We start from the raw sequence: 13,289 nt of genomic DNA on the forward strand, positions 1-13,289 counted from the left end.
TTCTAATCTTGGAACACAGACTGGAGCGTCCCTTGCAGGACACCCCAAATTTTGCCCAAACCAAATAAAGGCGATAGACCAGCCATTTTGTCCGCGGTGTATACAGACTCGGAATACAAGGATGGGTAACCCTGATGATGACCCATGGGCTGAGACAACTGTATGAAATGGGTCCCATGAAGGGGAGAGTGGGCAGCGTGGAGTGGTGTGTCCAGAACAGACCAGGACCCACAGTAAGGATGGGTGCTGTTGAGGAGGCGATTGTGGGGGAACTATGGGTGGCTACTTATGGGTCTAGGTGTGCATGTGATGGCTGATGTGGACCTATATGGACAGCCCTAGGGATGCAAGCGAATGTGTTCATTGGGCAGAGGCATCGGCCAACGAGCAGCCACACCTACTGCAAGACCCACTAAAGCAAAGTGTAATCTATATGGCAAGGAACAGCATAACCAGATGTAGAAGTATATATGTAGAGGTATGTGTGTGGATATCTACCCATAGCGACATAGAGATAGAATAAAGAATACATACCCACATATAAACATATACATATGCAGTAACCATAGACTTATATGTCGTTAGATTTTATATATATAGATATATATATATATATATATATATATATATATATAAAATATAGACAGCAAGATATAAATATACATGTATGCATACATATACAGATATATCTGTATATATTAATGTAAATATATATATATATATATATATATATATATATATACATGTGACAGTAAATGTACACATGTATACACTAGGATATGATACAGCAGTTACGAGTAACATATGCTCACAGGCCTTGCATATGGTGGTGGGAGGTCCAATAACCAAACATGTAACATGTAGCATCTCCCCCCACCCCCCCACCCCAGCTAGGCCGGTGAGACATACAGACACACAATAAAGGTAAACACACCACTGCTTCCCAGACCACCTGCAGGATACTACCAGTGGGAGAGACCTGCAAGGTCTAATCTTGAAACATAGACAGCGATGTCCCTTGTGGCACACCAAAAATTAATGATCAGAGCCAGTCCTGGTAATGACTTATCAAACCAGGCTGTAGATGTACACGGACCAGTAGGTTGTGCAAGCCTGAAAACCCATGGGTTGACACAACGTACGACATGTGTCCTGACATGGGGAAAGTGGGCAGTGTGTAGTGGTGTGTTTATACCTCACCTGAACCCACAGTAAGGCTGAGTGCTGTAGAGGAGTGGCAGGTGGGGGAACTATGGGTATGCAATTATGGGCCTAGGCGCAGGTGTTGGCTGAGAGAACCATATTAGGACTGCCCCAGGGATGTAAGTAATATCCCGATATGGGCATAGCTGATGCTCATACCTCCCAACCCCTAAGAGCACATCCACTGGATAGGCCATAAACCATTGGGGGAACACATAGGGACCATACCATTGAACTGTCCCTGATTACCAGGGACGTCCCTGCTTTCAACTAAGATTCTAGCTCTGTCCCATCTAATCCCTACTAGAACTAGTGATATTAGGAGGAAAGGTGGTGGATTACACGTAATGAATAACGACAACAATTAAGAGTCATAAACATCATGTACCTCAGACAATATGTATGAATTCATATGCTCTGAGTCTGTCAATGTGTCAGGTTAATAGCACCAATAATTTAAATGTGTCCCTGATGTTGTTATGTCATGCCCCTGATTCAGTCTTCATTTTTCCCCAATCGTAGTAGAGGTCTGATAGGGACAGATAGCACATATTCCACTGACTACCTTAGAAAAATGATAGAATAATAGGTATGCAGTAGCATGACTCGGCTGATGGTTGTGGGTCCCAAAACCCAATTATTGTCTGTATTGAAGAGTCTCAGTTCCCATGTATCAGCCAGAAGGGTGCAGACTGTAAGAGAAACACACAAATAATATGAATAAAACACTGGACAGGCCGCGGATTCCGTACAGTCGAACGGCATGCCGTCGCCTAATGGGCAGCCATTCCCGATACAGTAGGCATGTAATCCAATGTAATAGGCATCACAAGGTAATATTGTGGTCCTCGCTCCCACCCAGGGGCATGAGTGTCAGATGCAAGCACCAATGTCATTGCATTTGCAAGTGCGGGAGCAAGCGGGTGTAAGCCTGTTTGGCCGCCAGTATGGGAGTATTACACTGGTAAAGCAATGTAGAGGCTAAATGAGTGTAAGAAGCTGTAACCAGAGGTTAGCATTGCTTAACACCACACAAACCCATGCACACCCACTCACAACTGCTTTAATCACTCCACATCCAATGGCCTTGTTCTGCCCTGCAACAAAATAAATGACCTCTGCAAGGCTCGGAACCAGGACCCTGCACACACAGCTGATGTGATTTACCAATACACCATGGCAGATATACAGACATCAGACCTTACCACAAACATATCATACAGCACAGTCATTCAACAGTACAGGAATGTATTCCATCATGTAGATGTATGTGTGAGTGTTTATGTCCAGCATATAGGTACATACATATATAGAGATATATATCAGGAACATACCATGTGACAACAAAGCATCACAAAAGAATGAAAAGGGAAACACCAGCGATGCCTGTATTATGTAGTGGTATTGTCCTGTGTAATATCAAGACTCCCTCAGACAGACATGCGTCATTCATACACGCACACAGTTGTACATTGGCCGTATACATCACTCATTACATTACATTAACACAACAGTTCCTGTCCAATCATTATGTGAGAACAGTACTCTTGCAAGGTGCTGTGTGCAACATCATCATCATGGTAAAGGTAAATGGGGTAACCATAGAGGGACCGGTAGTGTGTGTACAATGGGGTCATCTGCATCACGTGTACCTGGAACATTTAGGAGTGATGTGCATACCAGGATCGTGTGCCTGAGGGACAGGGGTGAGGATAACAGGAGTAAGTTGTGATGTATATTAAAAGGGTTACATGTGTCCAGTGGACACGTGTGTGAAATGGACAGCTATGTATGGAGCAAATGTTGTCCTAGGAACCGATTGGCTTTATGTTTCCGCAGGGTGAGAGTGGGATATGGGGGAAGAAGAGTAGGTATGCCCATGGAGGATAGGTAGGGTAGGATCACAGACAAGATAGCATACAGGGTCGGTATATGACACATGTGGGGGGATACACCTCGGATGGGTAAGGTGTTTGGCATTCACAAGCCCATGGGAACAGTGGAATGGAGGTTCCCAGTCATAGACAGCCACCACTGCACCAAAACAGCTGCAAAGGAGGCAGTGCTGGGGGCTGTCCAAGAGGGGCAGCATCACCCTGTAAATGTGACACTCCACCCTTGAGTTTTCATATCTGGCCTCGGAACCCCTTATTGAGCTTCCAACGCACCACATCCAGGACCGCACGACAGCAGACATGTTCCTGTCTGGCCCTGTTCCCAGGGGGGACAACAGCCCCATCCTTAGTGGTGGTACCACCAGAAGGTGGTGCAGAGCCAACAGAGGTTGAGGTCAAAGGCTGGGCCCCAGATGTGCTGGTGCCAGGTGCCAAGGGCAGCTGAAGTGGGACAGGAGGTTCTGCTGGGACCTCTAAACCCATACAACCTATGGTGTTGCAGTTTAAACACAGATATGGCTTAGTAATAGACAACAGCATTCAGGATTACTTACAACAGTATGCATAGATATGACCATTAACCCAACACAACAGATGGTATACATTTGCAGAGGGAGCACAACACATGCATATATACTGCATGACATCTGTACAAAGTGTAGAAGGTGTGTAACTGCAGCTATGAATAGTGGCCCATTATTGGCTTGCCACTGAGAACCCCAGACAGTGTCTGTCATGCCACTGTTTCATGTGACATATGTCCAGTCAGGGACTGGCTGCAATCCTCACACTATGCTCCTGCTGTGCACAGATGTGTCTTCAGTGTGTAACACAGGAAACAAATGGTTCTACACACTGACCAGTCCACAGATGGCCCTACAGATGGGGGTCCCTCACAAACAGAGCACTGCCATGTCTGTTTTAAAACATGCAGAATAGCCATTACCACACACAACATGTTAAACAGGCAGTAGTCTCAATGAAGCATAGCTACACTTACATGCTGTAGTCATGTCTGGCACATCACCCTCCTGTCTTTAGACTATTTCCCACCTGTGTATGATGTTTGAGGAACATCCAGATATCATCTGTGATGCCATTTCCAAACACCACATCCAGGTACATGGTGTTCCTAGATATTGTACTATGTTTATCATGCAAATGGCTATGGGAAGATCATCACAGCTGTTCCACATGCAATCAGCTAGAGGAGGACTGCAATAGGTGCAGAGGCCATCACCTGATCATGTCCATCACTTACAATACACATGCTGCTGCTGAGCAGGTGTACACCTCCACATCCACCAGAGAGTGTGTGGGAGGGACAGACAATGTACATCAGAGAAGGGCTTGGAGACTAAAACCTAAACATCATCTGTCACACACCTACCAGTACAGGGGTCAAACCCCTGACTCACTAGTCATTACTATTACAAGTGCCACAAAGCTGACATGTTGCTGTGCTGTAAGAACATATATGTGTGTTGGTGAGAGACACATGCAACAGAGATATAGTAGACATACATTAGGTGTAGCACACATGGCTGTCCACATGAATGGATGCCATTGTCACCACAACCACACTCTCTAATGGACTCGCATTGACACTCTTTGCCAGGGCCACAAATACACTCCCTAACTACTTAGTTTGCCACACTGCAGTAATGCACAGGTACTACATGCACCACAGGGGATATCTGGAAGTTCTATGGGCTAGGGCATGTGGATGTGTTTGACATCTGTTGGTATGCCAATAGGGGTTATACTGGGAGTGACTGTGGTTGGGAGCATCATAACCCACATGCAGACAAAAGGTGCCAGTCTGACATGCATGTATGCATTGCTTCATGGGTGTGTAGCAGTTGGCTGTGCAAGATGGCTGTACAAGGCTGAGTGAGGGGTAATCCTTGGCATCGCACCACCCGACAATGGTGTGCAGTGTAGTACAGGGGTGTAGTGTCTGCAATGTCCCACACAGATGGGTACTGCATGAACTGTCCTGACATCCTGGTTACCATTGTGTATGGCCTTAGCTTTGCAATTCATGCCATGTCTGTGTTTGATAGTCCTTGACATGGACATTGCCTGGGATGTGCATGTCTTACAATACTGTACAGTGACATGTACAGGTGTACCTGGTTTGGCAGGCACATGTTGTGTACACAGACTGTTATCCCCCAATATGCCAATACTGGCCTGGTGTGGCGAAACCTGCTTATAGTCAGCAGGTCGACCCTTCACCTGCATTGATAGCATGATACAGGTCAGTGGCATTGGTCCATACAGGGCACATGTGTACAGCATTGTATGGCCTCTGTGGATCACATTTGATGGCATCACATATGTTGCAGGCATCCAGTGGAGAACATAGTGAAGGCACAATGTCCGCAATTATGTGCCTATTGTACTGCTGTACAGAGTGAAATGTCCTCTGCAGCCCACTGCAATCACACCATGCCTACTATCTGTCATCAATGTGCATGGTACTAGCAACATAGCAGGATAACCTAGGCAAGTGTGTTTGTGTATGACACATGGGTTCAGGACATATACCGGGTACTAGTAGGGTTGCATACTTTGTTCACCAGGCCTTTTGCCAGATGTAGGTGTATGTCATCCAATTGGCAATGGTTAGTGGCTGTTAGTTTTCTTTGGCATTGCTGATATGGTTTTCTCATTAGTTAGTGCCTAGAATGCTTGGGTTTGTAATCTTTTAGCCATATTCCTGATGACTGGTTAATATTTTTCATAGAACTGGATGATTGGTTACATATTTGATGATGATTAGTGGCTGGCTGCTTCTTCTAGGAAACCTATGGTGAACCTTTTTTATGATATTCATTTGCATAAACTGCAATGATTGGCGACATGATTTTTACTATGTATTATGAGAAGATGCCCTTTAATGATAATCATTTTGCACTTCATATGACAGGTCACTATTGTTTTAATTTTATTGTAAGTTAATGAATTGGAATACATATTTTTTGATTTTTACAGGAACATTATTGTTCTTGTCTGTAATGGATTTGAAGCCTTATGCCATCTGTATAGAAGTCTTTCATTCTTGCTTTTTTGTCGTGATTGACCAGGATTCACTAGAGAATTGAATGACTGTCTATATACTTGGAAATGATCTTTGGTTGGTGTTCTCCACAGGGGGACCTAGAGCAAGCCTTTTCACAATGTTTGTAAGTAAAACTCTAATGATTGGTTACATGGATATTGTTATCTATTATGTGAAGATATTTTTTGTTAACAATAACTTTATATGTGATATGACTTAGACTACAAATGCTTTTGCTGCTACAACTATATCGGCCACAGGCTAACTGCGATTCCTTATGTTAGCACTTAGAAAATAATCTGAGTGTTCATGCATAATGAATTTTCAGCTTGACGATTCGCTGTGGAAACCTTGGCCTCTGTCTTTATGGCTCCATCTTGAAAGAGATGTTTCATTATGTACTGGAAGATTCTAGCTACCTAGAAAACATATTAATGTTTTTTGAATTCTATATGCTCTCAACCCATGTAGATGTTGATAGTAAGATTTAATTTGCATGTTCTTTGGCATTTGGATGTGTTGCTATTACTGTTTTAACTCCACCATTTATTGGGCATTGGTCAATTGTTTTCTAGGTGAGGTACTATTGGATTTCTTAATGAGGAATGCTTAAGCTAGCAGGGAATGTTTTTATTGGTCAGTTTGTCTTAACACTGAATGTGATTGGTTGTGATTTTATTTTTAAATGGTTTAGTTGATTGCACTTTTACGATCTGATGAAGGCTAATACAACCAAAAGCGCTGATCCTTGTTCTTGCATTTTTACCAAATAAAGTGGTTTTCTATGCAAATATTCATTTGAGAAGTATTTTAATCAACAGCAACTAACCTGTGGTGTTTTGCTGAAGAGTTTATCTTGCTTTTCCAGTTTTTGTCTTTTGGCAACTTCAGCAGTGCTAATGGATTTTTTCTTTTACTTATTAAACCTAAGTCACTTGAATTTCAGTGATGGCAAAATCCCTATATGTTTTTCTTCAACATTTATGTCCAGAAATAATCTGCTTTGCAGAATTAATTGTAATATTGTATTTTAAGTTCATTTGAAACCATCACTACTAAAAACACCTTTAGCAACACTGCAAGATTGCAAACCGGTCATTCATTGGAACTTATGCTAACTTCTTTAACGACCATAGACAGTCACTACATTTGGAAATAACCATATTCATTTATACTCAAAAGACATCTAAACAAGAATTTGACTCATCATGTGATGAGTAATTATAGAATGTAATACAGGAATAGCTGTTAACTTTTAGGTTGCAAGTTATATTTAAGAGTGACTGCCAATAATGCTTTTAGAGAGCTAATGGGTTTAAATGAAAAATCAGAACTGTATTGTAAAAATGTACTCAATGTGTATACCACTACCTCAAGAAGTTAAACAACATTTGATTCACAGTGAAGGTCTAAGGACAACTCTAAGAGCTTATTGTCAGATTAAAAAAGATGTATTCCTAGAATGATTCCAAAATAGAATTCAGGCATTCAACATTCTTGAACATAGAGGACTTACATAGAAATACTGTACCAATGTACAATTCTTTAATATCAAATAAGCCATTCAGATATGGCCCTTAAAAAGGCTTTACTACTCAATATTTCCTTATAAATTTGCATCTCCAAACAAAGTGCATTAAAACTTGCTAACTATAACATAAAAAAAGTAAGTTATTAGAATATCAGTTTGATGACCTGTAACTTTAAAAGGAATAGCTTTGAGAGCTATTCATGTTATATTCTCTTATTGCTTATGTAAGTCATAATTCAAAAATCATAACTTCACTAAACAGAAAACCAGCTGTAGAGCTTAAGCTGATCAAATTCAAATAAAAATCTATGACATTCAAATTGCAATGTACCTTTGATCTGCAAAACCTTTGTCCATAACATGTATTTCTGCCATTACCTGCCGTAGTAACAGGAACAGGAGTAGAGCCTAATGTACTTTGAGATGGAGATGTGGTATTTTCTGTTTCTTGAATGGTTGTTTCTGTTGATGCTGTTTCTGAAATTGATGCACTAACTGTTGGAAAAGTAGAGCTTGGTGTACTTGAAGGACTATATGTGGTACTTTCTTTTTCTTGAATGACTATTTTTGTTGATGCTTTTTCTGAAAGTGAAATAGCAATCAGAGTAAATGTAGAGCTTAATGCAGTTGTAGAACTATATGTGATAACCTCTAATGCATGCATGAATGTTTCTGTTGGTGCTGTTTCTGCATCTGATACAGGAACTACAGGAAATGAAGAGATTGATGAATTTAGACTTGGAAATGCAGTAACCTCTCTTTTTTAAACTACTGATGCATTCAGCTTTACTGAAACAGATGTCTATTTTACAACCTCATTTATTTTGTTAAACTATCAGTATCTCACCTATTACATCAGTCAACTTATTTTTCTCTTAACAAAAAATGAAACATGTCCAACTTTGTAGCACAAACCATTACATGCCAATTTTGTTTGAAACAGACATTTAATTTACAAATGCAATTATTTTGGTAAACTAAGAATTTCCTGTCTGTTTCATGTATCAACTTATTTTTTGCATTAACAGAAAAATGGAAAAACACCTGCTTAATAGTAATCATATCATTACATGCCAGTTTTGTTGTACAAACAACAAAATATGGGTTACCTTATATACTTTGCAACAAAGAGTGTATAAAAATGATTTTCCAAATTGACCAAAGACATGAAACGCATGCAAATGAGTGTATGGTAACTTTCAAATAAATATGGATACTTAGTGCATTAAAATGATAGTGTTCCCTCATGTTAAATTACCATTATCATTAAATAATCTTAACCTTCTCAATAAGAGGTCATGTCTCTCCTCAGGAGTGCATCATTTCCTACTCTGCAATACTCTGTTTCTGATAGGTTAGTGCCATCACCTACATCCCAAACAACTGTCCCATTCCTTACTCATCACCTGTCATTTACAAAACATAGATCTGGCTGCTATGTTATTTGACTAGCAAAACTCTACTCCCAATCCATAACAGGCTTCCAGAACTGAAGGGAGATGTGAAGTGGGTTTTCTGTTAAAGTTATCCATCTCATCTATAAGAATCATTGCCAGGAAGAAGACCTGCCCCTGTGGCAAGCACAGAAAGTGATATCTGCACTCTTTGGCTGATAAATTGCCTTCCTGATTTCCTGTCAGATCATCTTGCACTTGCAAGCCCCACAGGAGAGATGAACAGACAATTCCACTTGACAGTTTTTCCTACCTGCAAGGATTCTTCAGTTTTGAGACCACTTATTAAACCTAAGTCACTTGACTTTTAGTGACAGCACAATCTTTATATGTTTTTCCTGAATATTTTAGTCCTGAAATAACCTGCTTTGCAGAAAAAATTGTAGTATTGTATTTTAGGTTTATTTAAAACTGTCACTACTAAAAATACATTTAGCAAAACTGCAAGAATGAAAACCTGTCATTCAGAAGAACTTATTTTCCAAGCTGCTGCTGTTTTACTGTTTTACTGAAACATACATTTAATTTAAAAACTCAGTTCTTTCAGTAAACTAAGAATTTCCTGTCTGTTTCATGCATCAACTTATTTTTTGCTTTAATAGAAAAAGGGAGAAAAACACCTGCTTAATAGCTCATATCATTACATGCCAGTTTTGTTGTACAAACACACAAAATGTGGGTTACCTTATATACTTTGCAACAAAGAGTGTAGAAAAATGATTTTCCAAATTGACCAAAGACATGAAACACATGCAAATGAGTGTATGATAACTTTCAAATCATTATAGATACTTAGTGCATTAAAATGACAGTGTTCCCTCATGTTAACTTACCATTGTAGTATTTAAAGTGATTCTGCAGAATATAGCAACTGCACCAATATTTTCTGCTGATACAAAAATATTATAAAAATATCCATCCCTTGAATCATTTTCAATAAGACATATAATTGTTAAAGTATATGTAGATGTATGAAACAGTAAAACTCAAACAAGAAAAAGTTTTATTTTTTTAATATTATAATGTTTTTTGATTTTTAGATGGAAGCACTTTATAGGTAATATGGTAAAGTCATATTTTCCCCTATTAAGTAAGCTTCTGTAATTTAATTCTTTGGTGAAAGAAATTCAATATTAAGACATTAATTTCATTTACATTTTTTTATTTAGTATTACCAAAATTTCTTGTGGTCTGTTTGACAGTATTTTTCAAGAATTTCTGTATGGGTTTTGTAGTTTCACTATTGAGCTCAACTTTTATATACTTTACAGACAAAAAGATTTTAATATTTCTTTATTTTTTTTTTTCATTCAAGTCTATGAGCTTTAGGAATTTTCAGATTATTAGATAGTAATAAATGTGCTTCTTTAAATTTGATTTTATGTGTCGAGTATTGAAAATGTTTTATCTTTGGTAATTATGACTTTTGGCTGATTTTTGTCATTGCCATTGTGTATTATTTTACTTATACATTTGCAAGTGCTCAGTCAACATTTGACATGATAGATTTACCTGCAAATCTGATGCTGTTTTGCTTTGTTAAAATAATATGTTTTGTGTAAAGCAAAGATATGTCTATGATGGTTTAGAGATAGTGAAACTGACTAAGCAGAACAACCCCCATTACCTTCTAGCTCTTACAGACTGAACTGGTACAGCTGATCATCCCTTGTTGATATGAGGATCAATACGTGAGTAGTTTTAGAAAGAGCAATTTAAACTTTTATCCCTCTAATAGTAAAAAGCATCTGAAGTAATTAGATGGTTTCACTTTTTGTTTAATGCTAATTTGTATCAGGTGTCCATTACTAACAAAGTAATGACGGACAGTTTTTACCTGTTGTAGGAATTGCATTCAGGCTAGTGGTTAATATTTCCTCAGGAAGAAATGTGCTGCTCTGTGTTTCTTTAATAGATGTTTGCACTGATGTTGTCTCTGCAAGAAATATCGTGTATTTAATAAAATGTCAACTTGTGTATCATTAACTAATCTTAACCTTCTCAATAAGAGGTCAAGTCTCTCTTCAGGAGTGCATCATTTCCTACTCTGCAATACTCTCTGTTTCTACTAGGTTAGTGCCATCACCTACATCCCAACCAACTGTCCCATTCCTTACTCATCACATGTTTGAGCATTGAATATAAGGCACTGGCATTTATAAGAACATAGATGTGGCTACTAGGTTATTTGAAGAGCAAACTCTACTCCCATTCCATAACAGGCTTCCAGAACTGAAGGGAGATGTGAAGTGGGTTTTCTGTTAAAGTTATCCATCTCATCTATAAGAATCATTGCCAGGAAGAAGACCTGCCCTGTGGCAAGCACAGAAAGTGATATCTGCACTCTTTGGCTGATAAATTGCCCTTCCTGATTTCCTGTCAGATCATCTTGCACTTGCAAGCCCCACAGGAGAGATGAACAGACAATTCCACTTGACGGTTTTACCTACCTGCAAGGATTCTTCAGTTTTGGGGCCACTTATTAAACCTAAGTCACTTGAGTTTTAGTGACAGCACAATCTCTATATGTTTTTTCCTGAATATTTTAGTCCTGAAATAACCTGCTTTGCAGAATAAATTGTAATATTGTATTTTAAGTTCATTTGAAACTGTCACTACTAAAAATATCTTTAGCAAAACTGCAAGAATGAAAACCTGTCATTCAGTGGAACTTATGCTAACTTCTTTAACCCCCATTGATAATCACTACTTTTGGAAATAACTATATTCATTTATACTCAGATATCTAAACAAGAATTTTACTCATCATGTGATGAGTAAGTATAGAATGTCATAGAGGAATAGCTGCTAACGTTTATGTTGAAAGTTATATTTAAGAATCACTGCCCATAATGCTGATAGAGAGCTAATGGTTTTAAATGAAAAAATCAAAAACTGTTTTGTAAAAATTTAGTCAATGTGTAAACCACTGCCTCAAGAAGTTAAACAAGTTTTGAATGACAGTGAAGTTCAAAAGATACCTCTAAGTGCTTATACTCAGATTAGAAAAGATGTATTCCTAGGATGATTCCAAAATGGAATTTAGGCATTCAACATTGTTGAACATAGAGGACTTACATAGAAATATAGTGCCAAAGTACAATTCTTCAATATCAAATAACCCATTCAGATATGGCCCTTAAGAAAGGCTTTACCGTTTAATATTTCCTTATTAATGTGCATTAAAACTTGCTAACTATAATATAAAAAAAGTAAGTTATTAGATTATCAGTTTAATGACCTGTAAATTTATAATGAATAGTTTTGTGAGCTATTCATGTTATATTCTCTTATTGCTTATATAAGTCATAGATCAAATATCATAACTTCACTAAACAGAAATCCAGCTGTAGGGTTTAAGCTGATCAAATTCAACTAAAAATCTATGACATTCAAATTGCGGTTTAGCTTTGATCTGCAAAACCTTTGTCCTTAATATATATTTCTGCCATTACCTGCTGTAGTAACATGAACAGGAGTAGAGCCTAATGTACTTTGAGATGGAGATGTGGTACTTTCTATTTCTTGAATGGTTGCTTCTGTTGATGCTTTTTCTGAAAATGAAATAGCAATTAAAGTAAATGTAGAGCTTAATGCAGTTGTTGAACTATATGTGATAACCTCTAATTCATGCATGAATGTTTCTGTTGGTGCTGTTTCTGAATCTGATAGAGGAACTACAGTAATTGAAGAGCTTGATTATTTTAGACTTCGAGATGCAGTAACCCCTCTTTCTTAAACTACTGATGCATACAGCTTTACTGAAACAGATGTCTCTTTTACAACCTCATTTATTTTGTTAAACTATCAGTATCTCACTTATTATGTCTGTCAACTTACTTTTTTCCAACTTTATAGCACAAACCATTACATGCCAATTTTGTTTGAAAATGCACCAAATATGGGTTACCCCCTATACTTTGCAAATTATTTTACAAGTCGATTCAAGGCATAAACAAACATATAGATGAGTATATGTTAAGTTTTTATTCATCATAGATCATCACTAGATTAAAATGTATAGAACTCTTGCAGATTAAATTACTAGTGCAGTATTTTAAAGTAATTCTGCAGAATATAGCATCTTCACCCAGATATGTTGCTTATACGAACAATGTTATAACATTATCCATGGCCCC

General features: G+C 38.2%; 1 protein-coding gene across 1 annotated transcript in view; it reads right to left on the minus strand.

Annotated features, from left to right (window-relative positions):
* The window catches only part of LOC122801235 (mucin-5AC-like), a 475,953-nt gene that overhangs the window by 136,713 nt on the left and 325,951 nt on the right, over positions 1–13,289 (minus strand). The window contains exons 14-15 of the mRNA XM_044070787.1: positions 12,606–12,704; positions 8,075–8,278 (exon numbers count right to left, since the gene is read on the minus strand). Of these exons, the coding sequence (XP_043926722.1) occupies positions 8,075–8,278; positions 12,606–12,704 (303 nt within the window). The remainder of the gene's footprint in view (positions 1–8,074; positions 8,279–12,605; positions 12,705–13,289) is intronic.

This window comes from Protopterus annectens, chromosome 4.part1, assembly GCF_019279795.1.
Source record: "Protopterus annectens isolate FY-2018-M chromosome 4.part1, PAN1.0, whole genome shotgun sequence".
NCBI lineage: Eukaryota > Metazoa > Chordata > Ceratodontiformes > Protopteridae > Protopterus > Protopterus annectens.